At 37.6% G+C, this 19,263-nt stretch overlaps 2 protein-coding genes and 1 pseudogene across 7 annotated transcripts in view; 2 read left to right on the top strand and 1 right to left on the bottom strand.

The window, feature by feature from the left end:
* Positions 1-2,546, top strand: part of LOC111328931 (cadherin-23-like) — a 63,487-nt gene extending 60,941 nt beyond the window's left edge. Inside the window, exons 85-87 of the mRNA XM_088754385.1 lie at positions 107-178; positions 716-767; positions 1,547-2,546. Coding sequence (XP_088610511.1) covers positions 107-178; positions 716-767; positions 1,547-1,687 — 265 coding nt within the window. The 3' untranslated portion in view covers positions 1,688-2,546. The remainder of the gene's footprint in view (positions 1-106; positions 179-715; positions 768-1,546) is intronic.
* Positions 2,547-3,594: 1,048 nt separating this feature from the next.
* Positions 3,595-11,432, bottom strand: LOC111328908 (adenosine receptor A3-like). 6 transcript variants are annotated; one of them, XM_088754345.1, is made up of 5 exons: positions 11,302-11,432; positions 10,615-10,670; positions 9,557-9,682; positions 7,018-7,058; positions 3,595-5,140 (listed from the first exon to the last, which is right to left on the bottom strand). In XM_088754345.1, the coding sequence occupies exon 5, from the start codon at positions 5,123-5,125 to the stop codon at positions 4,154-4,156; it is 972 nt and encodes a 323-aa protein (XP_088610471.1). In that variant the 5' UTR covers positions 5,126-5,140; positions 7,018-7,058; positions 9,557-9,682; positions 10,615-10,670; positions 11,302-11,432; the 3' UTR covers positions 3,595-4,153. The 6 variants fall into 6 exon arrangements, with proteins under 6 accessions (XP_088610471.1, XP_088610469.1, XP_022789175.2 ...); XM_088754343.1 differs by having other exon boundaries at positions 9,557-10,670; XM_022933440.2 differs by lacking the exon at positions 9,557-9,682 and having other exon boundaries at positions 7,018-7,056.
* Positions 11,433-11,437: 5 nt separating this feature from the next.
* Positions 11,438-17,726, top strand: LOC148736131 (somatostatin receptor type 2-like; annotated as a pseudogene).
* The last annotated feature ends 1,537 nt before the right edge of the window (positions 17,727-19,263 follow it).

Genomic DNA, 19,263 nt, shown 5'->3' with positions numbered 1-19,263 from the left:
CTACAATACGAGAAAGTTCCCTCTGTGGTACTTGTAATATGTTTTTTGCCTCGCTTATCGTTGTGAATTTGTTAAATTTTTCATAAAAAACATATTTTTGTTGCAGGATGTCTCATCCATATGGAAGCGACCCGGGAATGTACAGCGGCTCAGATTATGTGCTCACTAAGAAAGGACAGTAAGTTGTTTGCAGTGAAATTCACTAATTAGCACAGTGTGACCTCTATTCAGGGTACACTCTCATGGCTTGAAAACTGTACCTTGAAAGACGGTTTCCTTAGACGAGAGTGACAAATACAGAGGGCTTAGAACATGATGCATCGGTCAGAACCAAACAGGCTCTTTTTCTCATGAGCAGATTTGTTCCGAAGTAGAGATACTGCAATGTTGGCATCGGATTTTCAGTCAAATATTTGTACAGTTATTGAAATGTTTAATCCATTATGTTGTTTTTCATTTACTGGTGTACGAGAACTTATCTTATTACTCAACGGTAATTTACGATTGTCTTGTCACAAACGGTATACATTGCAAGACGCCGTTTTAAGATATTTCAAGTATTCTCAATGTCGTAAATTGCCAGGTACTAATGGAGAACTTTGTAGGTCTGGTGGAATCTTAGCGAAATTTCTAAAAATTTTCCTCAAAATAGGCATTTGACAGAACAACAACCCTCCTTAGTCTTTAGGGTTAACACATCTTTTTTTTCGGATAGCTCATTGGAAGACAGAATTTGGGATGACGAGGCTGACTGCTACTTATCACAGGTAACAAACCAGCCCTCAAAAATTAGTTTGGATATATCAACAAAGTTGAAATGGTAAAGTGGAAAATTAGTCAAATACTCAAAAATTAGTATATGAACCTATTAAAAAGATAAAGTTGTTACATGAGGTAGGTAACTGTGCCTTTAATTAAAAGTGCGAACTTTTTTAAAATGGACAAATGAATTCAGCCAAGGGAAAATGATGGAATGTCATTCTCTTCCCGTTCAACAGATCATCTGTGTGGTCGATCGTAAGGCAATTGTTATTATGGTCAGCATGCAATGAATGCATCTTTTATCTTTTCGTCGCACGCCCGTGAAAAATCGATACTAAAGGAAAATTCATTACCTCATTACACTGTAGTGATATTGAGGTATAAATTGCATTAGTGATAATGAGGCATAAATTACGAAGTGCGATATCGGTTTTCAAGTGCTGTTAAACGCGGAATTCGCGAGTCAGGTTATGGATTTTCCTTAAATCGCATAATTGAATAAAAAGCAACAATATTACTTTTTTCTATCCTGAGCGCGAAACAAGAGGTGTAAAACAATATCACTTATCTTCGTTTTCAACTGGCAATTCCACGCTAAATACCTCGCTTCGTTAACCAATCAGAATGCAAAATTTTATTCAGTTGCGATTCTATCTAGGTTTATTCGATCGTCTAGCTTAAAATTTGCAATATTTCTCACCCATTTGGGGCTTCAAGCAGCTGGAGGGACACTTTGTCCCATCCCCAGGACAAACCTTTGACTACTCCTCTCTTTATTCTTTAGGATTCAAATTCTAAAATCGAATCATATCTTGACGATGACGGCGAGTCAGAACACGGGGCAGCCGGAAGTGATATCAGCCAGGAAAGTTCCGCCCACTCATCGAAACTAACAGCTGACGGCATGGTTATAACTAAAGTCTAACAAGATGCATTTCTTGTTTTGAAATACTAGTCATAACAGCATTGATTACTAAGCCCAAGTTCAAAATGTTTGAACAAAAATGGACTAAAATGAACTGTAACTCTCGGATAAGGACGCAAGCAAGTTTGTTAAGTCCCCCGCAAAACATTGTGAAGCGCTTAGAGGCTTGCAATAAGCGCTATATAAATTTATTATTATTATTGCTCTAACTTGTAATTTATCTTATCATCAACGGCACTACTTGATGCAACTTTCGAGTGCTCCCAGAATCATTAAATAATGTGCAGATGCCATAAGGAAAACGTGTTCAAAAAAACCGCGGGTTGTTTACTCTTTTTGCTCTATTTCTTGATTACGTAGATGTTAGAATGCATCAGTCAGGCATTTTTGGCCTTGAATTGCGAGGACATTTTATAGAAATTTCCATCACGGCAGTGGTCAGTTTGGAGCAAAAGAAACTCAAAATTAATCGATGTAGCGTTGAAAAAGAAACTGCCCATTCAACATGTGCCATTCATGATAGGTTTGACCCATACAGCTTATAGAACGCATTTTCTTACATCTAGAACCTTTACAATATTTCCTCTTGCTATCAATTCCAGTATTTGGCTGACAGATAGTGAAAGTTTTAGGTGGAATGGTCTTACATACCACGAAGTAGTTTTCAAGTATTTTTAAATTGTACGTGGCTTTGATGATAATCTTCGCCAGCGAGTAACCTTGTTAACTTTACTGATGTGTGTTTTATCTCAAGTCCAAATAATTGTACGGACCTAACCGTCTTTGTTAAAACTGAGTCATCTCTATCAGCAGTAAGCCTTGAAATTTGAGAATAAAATGTAAATTCTCTCCTTGGAAAGGTCTCTGTTAACAGAGAAAAATTACTGACTTCTTAGCCGGTCCTACGCAGTCACGCGAGTGATGTCGAGCAAAGTAGCGGGTTCTATGAGGGATGTCCCGTTTTTTATTTGCTAGCTCAAGATATTTCGTTTCGTTTCGTTTCTAAAGATTTGTACATTTTACAGGTGGAAGAACAATAGGACATGTAGCCCCCTACTAGGTTCATCCACCTAAACCCAACCCACCCATCCCACCCCGGGGATTTGTACATTGTACAGCTGGAAGAACAATAGGACACGTAGTCCCCTACTAGGTTCATCCACCTAAACCCAACCCATCCATCACACAGTAATCTCGTACGTGGGAAATTAACGTCTCCTACCCCTCCTGCAGGAGACGGGTCCTCCATTTATTCGTCCCTATCCGAGAAGACGAATATCTAACCATTTCTTGATGTTATAGAAAGGTAGCAAATTCTTCTCAGTTATTTTAAGACCTTGAGTGTTGGTCCGGCCAGGGCTCGAACCCTCGACCTCCCAAACAACAGTCCAGCGCTCTATCCATTGAGCTAACTGGGAGGCGGAGCCGTTCGAAAATTGTCTTCGAAGGTGTACAGTAGAATTTTTATCGCATTTTCTTTACTCTTGTTATGGTTGGAGATAAAAACTATATGGTTTCTGGATTATACTTCTCCTTTCACGATTTAAGCCTGCGGCCAATCATTCAGTAGGAAGTGTCCATGTTCGACCAACGAGGCAAGGAGAGTTGATTGTGGTGTTCACAGTCTGAGCTTGAGTTCAGAGTTAAAGTCTGGGAATCGGTGTAGAGCTCATCGTCGATCATTTGCTTTTCATTAAGTATTTCATATTGCACCTTTATGAATTTTCTAAAGGTACCTCAGAGTGAGCTTTCAGAACGTGCTTTATTGGAATCTGCCTTATCAGGACCTGTCAATGTAAATCATGAGTTGGTAGGTCTAGGAGGAAATTGGGAAGACCACATGACATACTTCTCAATATACTATCAATTTAAAGGTAATCACGCACAATTAAACCAACGAGATTGAATTTTTGGACAATATCCCTGAGATTAGTTTATTATCATGAACAATCGGTTATAATTCTTGGAATTATTTTGTCCATTCCTAACCTTTTAAAGCAGTTCTCTGCATATTCCTTTCTTCTACACATGTATCAATAGATTGTATATATGAATTAAAAATTGTTTTTCTTTGGTGATAATGCTATGATTCGATTTTGAAAACTGAAAGTAAAATGAAATTGTTTCAGTCCGGCACTTTGTTTATAATAGAGGAGTATTGAGGCACTCAGTTGAGGTCTCTGCACTAGACTGGTTTACTTCGAATATGCAGTTGCACCTTTAATCGACTAGCGAAAGTCGGGCCTTGTAAATTTAATCGCAGAATGTGGTTGATTAGGGTCACGGAGTTTACCTCTTTTAATGTGACGCTCAACCTCTTCGCTGGGAGGGTAGCTAGTCATCTAATAGAATGGTCGTCTGGGAGGAAGATAAAGATCCCACAACATATCAAATGACCCAAGTTTCCTAAACCTTGAGTAGATATTGCAGACACATTTTGCACAGAGTCACACAACAAACTACTAATCAACTTAACCGCAGTGATTCGAATAGCGCAGTCTTTCTTCGACGCAGAGATCCAAGAAGGGTTCTAGTAAATTTTGGTATTCTTATGGAGTATACGATTGGATTGGCAAAGCTGTTGCTATAATGCAATAGCTTAGTGAAAGCGAAGACTTCATAAGGAATGTGAGACGACTCCCAATCATCATTTAAAAAAACCACGATGTTAAGAATGTAGAAAGGTATCCAAGTTAAAACGAAAACGAGTGTTATAATTAAAAGGGTCGTGACGAGTTGTTTCTCTTGGGCACTTCGCTTCATTTGGTCGAGTTCTTCCTGATATCTGCTCTCCCGCTTTGGTTTCTCTCTTTTATGATAAGAAACGTTCGCCCATACGAGCACATATGCCACACAAATGAGCAGGAGAGATGTGAATATAAAGAAGATAACAAAGTAGAAAAAAATTTTATACTTGAACACCTTGAATCCGTTCATAAAATACAACACAGCTACCAACAAAGACAAAATCCATACGACTGCTATGAGTTTGTAGTAGGCTTTTTTGGAGGTTAGACGATGCCTTAGAGGACACATCACCGCATACAGTCGCTCCAGAGCGATTATTGTCAGAGCAAAGATTGAAGAAAATGCTGTGAAAATGTCTACGGCTTTATACGCAATGTAAGTCCCTTCAGCATTATTTTTCCAGTAGGATATTAACTGATGGATATACATTGGAACTGCAAATGTGCCGACCATGAGGTCTGCGACAGCTAACGTTACAAGAAAGTAGTTGGCACGCATGCGTAGAAGTTTCCTTTTAGTGAAGACTGCGATGGTCATACAATTGCCAACGATGATAGCCACTGCCACCAATGCGAGAGCTACACACCACATGACCTGCTCAGACAGAGGCATCGTGCCATTCATAGTTGGTGTCCCTTGGGTAGAATTGAAGTCATAGTTGCTAGAACTTTCCTTCACGGTCCTATTCATACTTACAGATTAAAACTGCAAAAAAGAAAAAAAATTAATGAATAAATAAATAAATGAATACACAAACAAATAAAACAAATAACGTGGTGAGTCTGTTAGCAAAGGATAAATCGGGGTTAATTGAAAGATTTTGCATTAGGGGTTTTACCTCCCTAAATCTTAGCTTTCGTGTCTCAAACTAGTTAATTACCTGAAAATATTGAAGGGCCGCAGCCAGGATGAAACATAGTTGAAATTTAAAAACGATTTCTGGAAAAAATGATTAAAAACTACGAGCTTTCGACTGCCCAAACTGCAGTCTTCGACGGGTAAAATGAATGATAAGCAAGCGATGAGAGAACTTAAATAAAGACATGAACTGCGAAATAATGAGAATATAAATGATTGAATATTTGTTAAAAAGAGTGTTGTATTGTCCAGGAAACGGGCAAGAATTGTTATCTGCGTTAGGTGTCATTCTGGTATGCCACGCTTCTAATGTTTTTCTGGTTCCAAAAGAGCCTTTGTTAATAACTGACGCGTTTTCAAAGTCAATGGCGTGGTTGTTGGACCAGGCGTGATTAGCAATGCCAGAACCTTTGGCCGCAGTGTTGATATTTCTCAAATGTTCTTTTTTTCGGGTAGTAAAAGCTCTACTGGTTTCCCCAATATAACACCACGAATTCCGACCTTCGATGGAATCGCAGACCAACGTCGTGTATAAAATTCCCTGTGCAAATTGTTCGTGGTGTTATATTGGGGAAACCAGTAGAGCTTTTAATACCCGAAAAAAAGAACATTTGAGAAATATCAAAACTGCGGCCAAAGGTTCTAGAATTGCTGACTACGCCTGGTCCAACAACCACGCCATTGATTTTGAAAACGCGTCAATTATTGACAAAGGCTCTTTTGGAACCAGAAAAACATTAGAAGCGTGGCATACCAGAATGACAACAAACGCAGATAACAATTCTTGCTCGTTACCTCGACAATACAACATTCTTTTTAACAAATATTCATAATCATTTACATTCTCATTATTTCGCAGATCATATTTTTATTTAAATTCTCTCATCGCTTGCTTATCATTCATTTTACCCGTCGAAGACTGCAGTTTGGGCAGTCGAAAGCTCGTAGTTTTTAATCATTTTTGCCAGAAATCGTTTTTAAATTTCAACTGATTAATTACCGTCCATCCCCGTTTTTTAATACATGTAATAATCATATTTTCTTTTTGTTTACAACTTTGGATTTTGTTTATCTCTTTTTCTAGGTCTTTTCATTGGGTACAATCCAATTAAATGCCACCCCAAGTCCCAGGCCCCCAAAAGAAATAAAAAGTACACAACGGGGAGAAGAAGCATAAAAATTCTATTTGCAAGCAAATATTTCCTTTATGAGTATTCTGAAAAACGCTGACTTTGATGACACGATGTCACTATGGTTATTACCATAGGAGCACAATAATATAGTAGTCACTATTGAAGAAAGAGAACAAATTACGATCGTCTTGACGACATTGGGAAACACTACACCTACGATTACTCTTCGATAATCAAAATGAAAATTTCTTAAGTAAAAAATTTTTCCCTACACGCGGCTGCTAGGAAAAGTCCTTCAAGTAACATCTCATCTCCCTGGCTCTGTTCCGATTTGAAAACTCTGAAGTCTTCAATTTGATGCGTAATGGACTAAACCCCCTTGTGATATTTGGCTTAGATCACAAAACTCTTTATTTTTATTTCCTCTAGTTGTTTTATCATTTTCATGTTGGAGGTTTATTTTCTAAGAGGTATTATATTTAAAATCGAAATAAGTAAACTCGTTCAGGATAATTAGTATTTTGTGGCCTTGTTGACAAATGAAAATATGAATATATATTCAATTTAGAAAGAGAGATTTCTATTATTTACCTGACTTCTGAGTCTTCTTTTAAGGTAAAATATCATTCTCTAGAAATGAAAAATAAACGCGTGGGTTTAGGGATACTTTCATCAGATAACATCAAGAGATGAGACCCCTTCCTCTAATCATTTTTCTGAAGTAAGCCGAGCTAGCTAGTTTTTTTCAATTACACCGACTGAAACTTTTGCATCAGGCCTTATCAGATAGTCAACGAGTCACAATCTCCTTTATCTTTTTGTAATAACATTCAATGAGCTTGCACTGTCAGCAAAGGAGTGACAATTCACAGTTGTATTTTATTTAAAAAGAACACAACGAACGAAGACTAAACATGCAGCGAGAAACATGTACTGATGACAGTAGACCTGTTTTTTTTTTTTTTTTGGGTGGATTTAGACCCAAGAAATATCATTCCATATTTACTGCTAAAACTTGTGCTGTTGATGATGTTTTCCCCTCATTTTGGAAAAAATCCTTCAGTATTTATTCACATTGGAACATTTTCCTAGACACTGCTACTGGATACAAGACAATATTTTATGAATATTTATTTCGCCGCCTCAATCCATTGTCCATTATGTTTTCTCGACCATTTAATGAGATTTCCTGAAAATAGGCCCAGTAATTCACGAGACGAAGTACTTTAAAATACTTTTTGCGAATCAAAAGTGTTTCCGAATGCACTTACAGCGTCCTCGCGTTGACGGAATGCTTTTGTTGTTTGATGATCGATCATATATGTATGAGTAGGCTAAGACATAAAAAATATCTCACTTAAAAAACTAGTGATGAAAAAATAAACATCTACTTTTGACTGACATAGTAAACGAGATTAAATATAACACAGTTTACTCAAATGACTCTTTAGGCGTATAGTGATTCACTTTCGGTAGAAATTTTTAACCTCCGGCTTCAGTTTTCAGAAATTGATATACCCCAAACATGAAATGTAAGCGTAGTCATGTTTTCTGCCGCACTGTAGCTGTGCTATCGTAACCTTACACCAAATTATTTCGTTATTATAATGTTACCATTGGAGTTTAAGCCTTATGCCATTTGAGGTTACTTTCCCCAAGCACCTGGATCCTTTTTTGATTTCCAGTTTTGTCATTTACCTTGAAGGAGTCATGGTAAAAACTTCCGGGATCGTCCTTAAGAGTCCGTCAAATGTAAATATATATATGTATATAAAGAAAATGATCGCCAGCGCGTCAAACCTCCAAAGTTATGAGTTACGGAAAGACTGTTTAGCGAACATAAAAATGCACCGAGGCTAAACTCTCTCTTCTATAATTTGACTCTTGCTCCTTTTCGTAACAGAACATGTTTTTTAATGGTTTTCATCGCCAATTCATTTACGCAAGAGAATCTGGCGTCGCAAAGTACCTAAAAAGATATCTCAGCAGATTATCTTAATTTTCAGTTAGAATAACAAAGCACGCAATCCTATTGAATCACATTAGAGAAAAAAGTGCATAAAAGCAAACATGCAGGTTTTGTCGGAGAGAAGAAAATTTTAGTCTAGACATGTTTTCAATAAGTTTTCATTTCTCGTAAACTTTTTTCAAACAAGGTTTTCTGAAGCGTTCCATGCCGTCTGTGTATTTGTTTTGTCTTAATCCCCTTTTACCATCTGTTTTGGAATTGATCTCTCAAGACCCTGCTTAATTTTCACTCAATTTGAGTTGGATAAATCTCATTTTTATGAGTAGACAACAGAGCAAATTCGCTCATTTGCATTTCTAACCTTGGGCATTGTTTTTTTTACTGTTTGCTTCCGGCCATATCATAAGGAAACAGCTATCTACATTTTCATCATATTGTTCATCAGCGAAAACTTCAATTGCAAAAATCCCGCAATGAAACAGAAAATAAGTTCTGTTTTATTACCACTAAGACTTTTTTTCTGAGCTGCTTGGTTATAATCTAAATTTGATTGTTTCGCATTACTTTCCTTTTAGACCAAATCAGCTTTATTGACCATCCAGAAGAGCATGTCCGTTTCTTGGGGTAAACGGTTATGGCAACATCAATTTTTTTAGCGGTTCTCAAGCTACAATAGTAGGAGACACAATCGATCTTTTCTCACCTCGTGTAGGGTTCACGCGACACCGCTCAGCTAAGATTTTCCACCAAACAAAATTGACGTGGATTACCCCCTTGAACCTCTCTGAATAAACAGCGGTAATTATCTTACCTCACTAAGAAAATGCGATTCGCCAGGTATGAGAACGTGATGATATGGAAAGAATCCAGTGAGCACGAGCGTGTTTGTCTTGCGAGTTATTTGGACGTTATAATGTTGTTATCGTAATATCAATTATCATACATGATATCGGTAAGGGCAGAGGTTAGTTGAGGGCGCGACAATTGAATCTTTGAATCTGTGGGACTTTAAAGCTGGGAACAATTAGACTGATAGCACAGATCATCTTTTGTAAATGATCATCGTACGCAGACTAAAATATAAAAGAAGAAATTTTATTATCAGCAGGCACAGGGACTCGAGAAACTTCTACTCAATGATGAGAAGGACTGAGTTTCACTTCCTCAGGAATAACATTAGAAAAAACATCTGCACTGGCGCCTTTATTGTCTTCTGAAAGGTAAGCACAGCCTCTCGAAAAGAGGACTTTGCCTTTGGCATTGGAGTGATGGGAGTAATTTCTAGAACTGAAGCCCAAAGAACACGATGTGATCAGTTGCAAAACCTGGGAAAAGATCGTATGTATTTGGGTTTGGGATTAAGTAGAAAACGGTTTAAGGTAGGTTGTTGTGGCAAACATCGACTAAATTGAGCAGTTATTTTCAATTAGAAATTTCCATATTTCTGCCATTAGCCAAAGCGGTGACAAAAAATTTCGGCAATTAGTTGAGCAATTTCCGCCAAATACCCTCGATGGTATGGCTAGTCTTAAGCTCAGCCTACATAACTATCACTTAGACTTCCATCGCCCCAAGGGGAAAAAAACTATTTTAGTTTACTTTTGAAAGTAGATATCGTTTACTTTCACTTGCAAAATGGAAAGTATTAAAATGAAATACCGTGAGATACAGTACAAATCTTCAAATTCCTCCAAAAGTAAGAAGTGTTGTCCACCTTATTGCGTAGAATGTGGTTTCAAACTAACCAATGATATTCTTGATTTTATTTGATCACCCGTGATTACACCAATTGTTGACTGTTCTAGTGGTTTGTGGCTTGATAATTCAGTTTTTTTCGTTCTCGTTCGAGCTTTCCAGTATGCCTAAGCCCGCGGTGACATCTTCACTTTCTATTGTAGAACAGCCAGCCACACGCCAGCCACACAAATCGTCAAAGATCCTCTCATTCAAAGCTATCTGAGTACTTAGCTAATGTCGTCTGCTAACGCTAGTGACCTAAAAAGTTCCAAGTTTCCTAAGTCTCGAGTTTCCCGATTTCATCCATTTTAACTTATAAATAAAATGAGAGCTATTTGAAATATTGCTTTTATAACATTCTACATTTCATTTCTGTTCATTAACCCTGTGAATTTTGGTTTCAGCAATCACAAAAAGGTCTTTCTTTCCTGCCTCGTGTGCCTGTTGTAAAAAATCATGGCAAGTTTTGATAAATTGCTTACCATTTCTTTCTTCATTTCCTTTCCAGATATAGCTTGTTATCGTGACAACTCATTCCCTATAAGAAGAATTTGAGATACCAATTATGGATATACTTTACCTTGCATGCTGAGAATTTGCTATGAATTCACGTTGATACGAAGAAAGTTTGGCAACCAGGATAGCTCCCGCAGCCAAATCCGTCATCTCAGCGTTTATAGAATAAAAACATGACTGCAACCACAAACTATATTATACACTTGAGTCACGTTCACAGACTGCATGGCACGGATAAGAATCGAACAAAAAGAAATTTAAAAAAGCCCTTTTTTAAGAAAGAGTTGTGGCATAAATGAGAAATTGCATGCCTTTTTGTGCTAGGTTTAAATTTTTTCGCCTTTTATTCGCCTAACAAAGAAGTGGCGGTCAAATTGTTTATCCTCTTTTCTTATTTCCAATATCACGACAGTCTTGTTATCACCAAAGAACACCTCTTCTCAAATGGCAACGAAGCAGACGCTTCAAATTCAGTATAAAGCCCTACCAAAATTCTTAGCTTGATATGAGAGCTTCCACAAATACCTAAAAATAGACTTGAAATGTTTTCTTTTTCTTTTGGCTAAAAAGATTCAATTTTACCTGTCATCCTAGGGTGTCTGCAATCTATTGGATGTGATCAATATTATTTTTCAAGATACAAATTTTAATACCTTTTTTTCCTAACGCTTTTCTGTACATCAGTTGTAGAATCATTGATCTTTATCTTGTACATCCATCAAAAACTTCACACGTTTTACTCTCATCAAATACAATGTTTTTCTTTTCGAAATGCTTACCTGCTGAGAAAAGAAATGAATTGTCCTATTAAAAAATATTCATGCCGGCTTGTTTATTCTTTAACTTAGAATCGCTTTATGCAAAAAGAGAACCCGTGTTCATTCGGACTGTGGCGGATTCGTTGAACAATTTTCTATCGTTTTCCAATCGCCCTGCCATATGGCTCATAAATACAGATACTTATACTTTGATGCGATGAGTCAAGAAGAAGAAGCAATTCTTTTTTCATCGAAAAAGGAAAGGATTCATGATTTCAACTTCTTAATAATACAACCATTATTATTTTCAAAAGTATCCTTTTGAATATGTGTAACAATTAACAACTCTCGAGGAAAGGTTCACGTTTGCCATCTAATCAGCTTGTGGTTTATTTGCAAAATGTACTTTATCACTTATCAATGACTACAATGGCAAAGGTTCTTTCTGCCAGGGAATTATCTTCGACGCACCTTGATCAGTAAAAACAAAAAAAGAAAAGTCTCCTTTAATAGAGCGATTCTTTGGATCTGACTTTAAGATAGCGAAAGTGAAAGAACGGTTGTCATAATGACAAATGTATTTTCTCGCGAATTAGAATAAACATAGATTTATTTTTATTTTATTTTTTTATTTAATGATTCACCCGAAGGTGGGTGTAAATACAATAGGACTCTAAGTCCCCTCCAAGATATTTACACACTTCTGTTATGTTGGCATATGATTCTGGTTGTAGATATCCCACGAGATCGGAAACAATTACCCAATTTGCAAAACATATTATTATGGGCTATTTTGTGTCATTCTTTGTTGCTCGTTTGGTTCAATCTTTGAGACACGGCATTTGAATGAATTGATATCAGTTAATTCCACGCACGAATCTTGCGTTTTGTGATTATAGTGACTGTAAAAGACTATCTACCATCTATAATTGCTATGAAAATTAATCTGTGCATTTTCCCATAGTTGCCCATCGTCGGCATAGAAGATTTTTAATTGAAGTCGTATTTGTATAAATTCTTTAAGATGTAATTGGACCTATCTATAATTAAGGGAGGGTAGTGTTATTGTATCAGTTCAATGTTCTAGACAACGTGATGCTTGCAAATCAACTATTCAACTACAGCTCTTTAATTTCTTGGAAATGTTCGACAAAAAAGGGAAAAAACCTTTTCGCTGGGGAAAAGCTACAAGTGGGTAACGAAAAAGTGTTTAAGATTCTGAACCGGACATTAGGTCTAGTCTTGATTTCTTTTTACAATAAAGATAAATACGATGTAAGAGAGACTGTTTGAATAAGGAAGAGCTAATTAGTTAACATTTTAAAGACGACACACTTTTAATTTACAATAACACGGAAGTAGTTTTATTTATTTTGACCAATGAAATGTTTTTTCTTAATTCCAAATGAGAACATCCAAAGAATCATGTCCTTCCAACAGACCTGTTATGCATATGAATAAGTAAATGTAATTAATAGTTGATGTTAATTTCGGCTCAAACGGCAGGGTGGCTTGGACAAATATTGGTTTCGCCATTTTGTTTGATCGAGGCCATCAACTCCCACCGCCATACTTTGAACTTGGCCTTGGCACTTCCGTTTTTCCTTCACCTTTTTTCTGAAATAGAGGTTTTGTACAGCAGCCATGTTGGATGGCAAGAACAAGAGATTATTTTACCCATGGGAAAAAAATTCTTTCTTATGCAAAATATTTCCATTGTTCCTGCCATCCAACATGGCTGCTGTGCAGAACCTCTATTGTAGCGAAGGTTTATCTTAAGCAATAATCTATTCACGTTGTCCTTCAGCAGCATCTTTAGAAATGTATAAACTGTTCTAATGAGGCCTTAAATTGCTGTCTAAAAAGCAAAATTTTTTAAAATCCAAGCTTTCGCCAGTTGCTGGTGAGATAGCAGTTCCAGTTAGGATTCGGTTTGACTCGATTGTCAATGGATTGAAGACTGGAGGCACCATCGTTGGCTTGTGAGTATGCCATTTTGCCGAAGACATTTTCACTTATATTTGTAGCAATCTCGGGGATCATCGGTATCATTCGATGCGGTTAACGACAGCCTCCCGTTAAATCACGATCTTCGCGAAGCGCAGTAAATTGCACGTATTCTGACTGCTCTCTGAAGAGTTAAAAATTTTAACAATAAGTCAATGTTTGAAAAAAAATAATTTTGATTTCACTCGCGCAAATCTACCCTTTTGGAAATAGTAGCTGAAAAGAAACTTAGCGGACTTACGGCTGAAAGCAGCTAACGAGAAGAACCTCAATAGTCTTAACAAATAACACTCGTTTTCGATGAATATAAATGCATGTATTTTTGAATAAAACGCACAACCGTACAACACAACCACTATGCTGTTTCTTGGATGTATTCAATCTCCTCATCTGAGGTCTAAATCCTTTAAGCGATGGACCGGCACACCTAATTTCAAATGGTTTGATTTTGAATAGGTAATAAAGACGCTAAACTCATCCTTCTGAAATTTTTCTACGAAACTTGGAAAGTGTTATGGTTCGATGAGGTAACAGCAAGATCTCCAAGACTCTCTCTGAACAACATCTGAGCCCAATTTTTTATAATATTTACATTGAGAAAGGTGTTCTGAAAAGAAGTTTTGATCAAAGTTTTCTATATGAAACGCCAAAGACATTCTCTTTTATTTGCAATGGCGGCGGTCTGTTTATAACGAGTGTTAGACGTAAATTTTATTCGTTGGATCAGGCAGAAAATTTCATCTTAATTTATGAACGCAGCTTACTTAAAGGATTTATTGACACAGGGGGTTTTCTTTTTATTTGAGGTTCTCCTAGCTATCGCTTATGTCAAATGAATCTTTTATCCTCCCAAAAACGTTATTCGAGTGATAGAAGTAATTCTTTTAACAAGTGCTAATCATTAATTGCTCGTTCACCCTACCGACGAAACCATGTTCCCTGAAGGATCTTTAAGAGACGTACAAGTGTTTGTCTATTTTAAAAGACTTCAAAGGTTAGTTCATAAAATAAGTATTTGAATACTATTTTGACAGTACTAGTTGCTAAGAACGCTTGCATATTTGTTTTGTTGTCCTATAAGAAAAAGGCGAACAAATTGTTTTCAAAACCTTGTGTTTTAAAATTCTTTCCTTTTCTGGGTGCATGGGACTGTATGTTCATTGGCACTTTTAAGGGTATAGTCATTTTACTTATGTATTCCATGCCATGATTCATTTCATATAAATCTGAACTATCTTCAATGGGTATTCATAAATTAAAAGAAATGGTCGTTTTTGAGATGCTGTCAACTGGAACTTTAAAGGCTTGGACCGGAGTTTATGCTGTTGAAAGCTTCATCATCATGTCATGAACTCCTTGTCACTGTATACTTTCATCAAGACTCCGTCCCTCAAGACACGAAAGCACATGATGGTCGTCAATCTTGCCGTCACTGATCTCATATTTGGAGCTCTTGGAATGCCATCTCTTATTTATCTGATATTCAAACCAACAGGTATTTCCCTTCGTGTGTCAAATGCGTTGCTCACCTTTCCGGAGACAGCGTGTCTTTTTACTCTGGGTGTAATTGCAGTGGAGCGAATGCATGCAGTTGTCTGGCCCATACGTCACAAAGTTATGACTGGTAGTGTCTACAAAATTGCTCTCGTGGGAATTTGGATACTGTCCGCCATCGTGACTGCAATTGAATTGTATAATAAGGGTGCATTTGGCGAGTCTGTTACATTTGTTTATTTCTGGCAAGTGACAAGTTTTGGAGTAATTATCACAACAATTGTTTGCTCTGCGTGCATTTGGATAAAAGTTACACTCAGACCACAGAGCGTGCGCAATGCAGCGGCCCAAAAGGATAACTTACAGGTTAACACTTTGCTTCTTATTACAGGGGCTTTCATATTCACGTGGGTACTTCCTATAACCTATTATTGAGTTTCTAAGATGTGCAACAGCTGTTACAAGGTGACATACCCGCCTCTTTACCACATTTTTCACTTGGTGGTTGTACTACAATCATTTCTCAACCCAATAATTTATTGCTTTAGACTGCCAATGTTTAGGATAAGTCTGAAAGCGAGGCTTCGAGAGATGAAACGCTCAGCTTTGTTTTAAGCAAACACGTTCGTTAGAGTCACGAAAAAAGGAGCACGAAATGAATCGAAATCCTCAGCAATTAGAGAAATCAATGGCAGCCCGGCAGTCATTTAAATAAGTAAATAGCCATCAAGTTATTAGTTTTAGAGCGGCTTCTCAGCCCTAGCGTTTCTTTAACAACGAGTCAGTTTAACCCATTAAGTCCCAGATGTGATTAACAAGTAACTTCTCCCTATAATATCCATACATTATTTAGCAAATATGTAATGAGAATTCTCAAAATAATAAGGTAGAAGTTGCTATCTTAATCTAACACCAAACTTCTATTACTAAATTACACGGAAATTTGAAGTAGCCCGAGGGAAGAATTAACAATTGGATCCTCGAAGTTAAGTGTAAAGGTCTCCTTGAGCAAAACGAGGTTACAAGAGGTCTGTAAGCAAGGGTTCTGGCAGCAAAAACCATTGGTAGGCCTCGCCTTTCCCTCTCCCGCTAACTTTGTAACGGATACCGATCAACCAGTGGACAGCTGTTGATAGGGACAGTTGAGCAAGGCGATATATATAAATCAAATTAGACGTTTTGTTGTGTGGTATCGCTGAGTATTTTTACGAGTTGTGCCGTATTTTGACGAGCCCGTAGGGCGAGTCAAAATACAAAAATACAAATAACGAGTAAAAATACTCAGCGATACTACACAACAAAACGTCTAATAAGTTATTTATTATCCAACACGCCAAACTGTTATTTCAGTGCGGGCGAATTTCGCGGATGTTTATTTACTGGGAGTGCGTGACAGAAGTATGCGAAGCGGAACGGAATTGGCGCGTTGTTGTGTTGCTGCATCTATTTTCTTCATTAAATGAAGAAATTTTCTGGTCGTCAAGCTGTTTTTCTTCGTTCGATTCATCTTATGAACTTGGACCTATATTTGCCAGCCATTCTGACTCTTCGTCGTCGAAAATATGATTCAAATTGTCCGCCATTTGTTTTTTTTTTCTTTCGAAACTACAATCCAATTCTTCGCTTGCGCGATGCGAGAAAACCAGTTTAACCGGTACTCTACAATAGACGAGTACAAATACCGCGTGATATTTGTACCCGTCTATGGCGTTATTTGTACTCGTCTAGGTGTAGTTGGATAATAATTAACAACTATTCACCAAAGTGGAGGTGTTTAGTGGTGGATATTTACTGAGCCGCGAAGCGGCGAGGTAAATATCCACCGCTAACCACCGACACTGAGGTGAGTAGTTGTTTTAGTATATACTAAAACAGTGAGATAATATACACCACCGTCGTTAACTTGAATGATTTCTTCGCTTGTCACGGATGCAAACCGGGACGCCATTTTTTCCAGAGTTGCTCGGAAGTAAATAGCAAAGGATATTCGGAGTTTGACTAGCCAATCAGAGCGCGCCTTCAACGCTATCCACTGTTTTAGTATATACTAATATGAAATATTTTGAGTTATTGAAAAAATATTTGTTTGGTAAAAAGTTCATCAGGAAAGTCATACATGTCACAGGACGACAACTGTATAAAATGTTAATCCTGAGAGTTAAAATAATGGTATTGATGATGATAATAACAATAACGATGATAGAAATGATAGCGTAGACCTTTATAATGGGCTAATGTGTTTGCGGCCTCTGGCTGAGTAAAGGGAAAAAGGAGAGCAGAGTGAAGAAGGGTTGGGCAGGCATTTAGACAACATGATACATAGGTGGGTTTACATTCACCACACCTGCGGGGCTTATCTTTTATCTTTTTATTGTAATTTTTATTCGTAATTTTATCCTGTGTTGTTAGAGTGCAGATTACGATGATCACCACGTGGCCAAAGGACCAAAAATCTAACCTCCCCCCCTCCCGACTCGCGTATACAGCTAAGCCTGTGATCTACTCCAAGTGTCACTCTAATTTCAACAAGGAGTGAATTGTATTAACTTTTACGTTTCGTTTAAAAGGCTTTAACATAGCTGACGATTTGCTGTAAAATTGCTTGTCAATAGAAATAATTATTTTCTAACATGAAAATATCCCTTCTAAAGTTGTATATCCACGTTGAAAGTTATAACATTTGAAGCGTTGCGTTCTGCTAAAGTTCTTGTGACTATATATGCATGAAACAACTACATGAAAGAATTTTGTTATCCTTCCGAATGACGCTTAAAATGCGAAAAATCACGATGGTTAAGGAATCTTTTTTGTTTACTACGCTTGCCAGCACTCTCCGACATAAATGAATTAAAATTGGCGATTTCGTTTCATGTCACCGACCTCTTTCGCCATATTGGCTTTGTAACTGAATTTTGGTTTTATCAACTGAGTCAGTGATAATGGCCACCATAAAGAGTTTAAAAGCTGACCTCTCGAGCGTTAGCCCTTCGTCAAAGCAAATGACGAACAGTGGAAGTTTAAGAGAGTGTCTCTGTAAGAGCGGTCCGGTCGATTTTGCTTGAGAAACGGATTTCGCTCATTTCTTGTGTGTTGTGAGACATTTGTGTACCTACACTAAGACCACCATCCGTTTGATCGGATCTCTTTATTTTTCAGAGTTTTACGGAAATTAAATTTCACTCGAGCGAAGGCTTGTCGTGACACTTTTCAAGACTTTAATTTGAGACAACTTTGGAAGACAATTTACAAAAAACTACGGAACTCATCAAAAAACAAATACCACAGCCATGTATATTAACTCTATCTTATCCATCGGGGCGACTTTCGTGAACATCACATTTCAATCAAGGAAAAAGAAACACTTGAATGACACCTTCTCGGTTCGCTTAAGTCACCCACACGAAAACCGATCAAATTCAAGATAAATTTTTGAAAAAGTGAGGCATTCTTGACTGATCCAACTAACATACCTAGGAATAGAAAAGGTAACTACAGAAAAAAACTTTGCGGCCCGACCTTTGCGAAAACTTTATAACTCCGCGAACTAACCTTATATTCGGCAATCTCCAAGTTTGGCCGCCATTTTGAGGGACTTGTCAACACGAGGCGTAGCAGATATAAATCGAGCAAGTAGATCTAAAACCGTCAGAAATACATATGGACGCAATTTAAATGAAATTTTCTTTCAATTCAAGTGGAACCCAGGTCAGTGGTCAGCGGAGAAGGTTTGCTCCGAAAACTTCAAAATATCCATGGGGAAAATTAGTCTCCTCTCGCAGCCGTTCTTTGTCTCGGGATCCCTGTGTCTCCCATAAACGGCTGCTCGTGTTGACCAAACATTCCATTCCAGCCGATTGACCAATCAGAGTGCCGCCTTCCGAAATCTGGAAGGCTCATAATATATTCAAATCTTGAAAGGGGACCTTGAGCCAAAGCCTTGGCAATAGCTTCCACGTCTGGACCAAGTTTCTTACTGATAGTTTTGCTTGGGTATTCAATGCACAAGCTGACTTTAGGTTCGGTCGGTCTTGGCTTTGGAGTAGACGATACTGGAGGTGCGAGCTTTGTCGTGTGAACATGCGGCGAGTTCTCAGTGATTATTGGACTAACGCGTAGAGTAGGTAGCAGTATAGCTGATGCAATAGAAGATTGAGGCGTACAAGGCAGAAATACTAGCGCTTCAACTGTAGGACTTGGGGGGCCGGTGAAATCGAGAGCTTTCGCTACAAAAGGTCGCTTTGCGTTCCAGTCGCTGTCAAGTGATGGTTGACGTCTTTTAACCCGGTGATCTTGAATGGAATCATAGCCAGCTTTCAGTTAATTTTAATAGCTCTTTGAGATCGTTTTCTAATTTCT

This window comes from Stylophora pistillata, chromosome 3 (assembly GCF_964205215.1).
Source record: "Stylophora pistillata chromosome 3, jaStyPist1.2, whole genome shotgun sequence".
Taxonomy (NCBI): Eukaryota; Metazoa; Cnidaria; class Anthozoa; order Scleractinia; family Pocilloporidae; genus Stylophora; species Stylophora pistillata.
The sequence above is the reverse complement of the archived record's forward strand: the minus strand, read 5'-3'. Positions and strand labels throughout refer to the sequence as shown.

Coding starts and splice junctions, on each gene's coding strand:
- LOC111328908 (XM_088754343.1), bottom strand. CDS start 5,125: ATGAATAGGACCGTGAAGGAAAGTTCTAGCAACTATGACTTCAATTCT.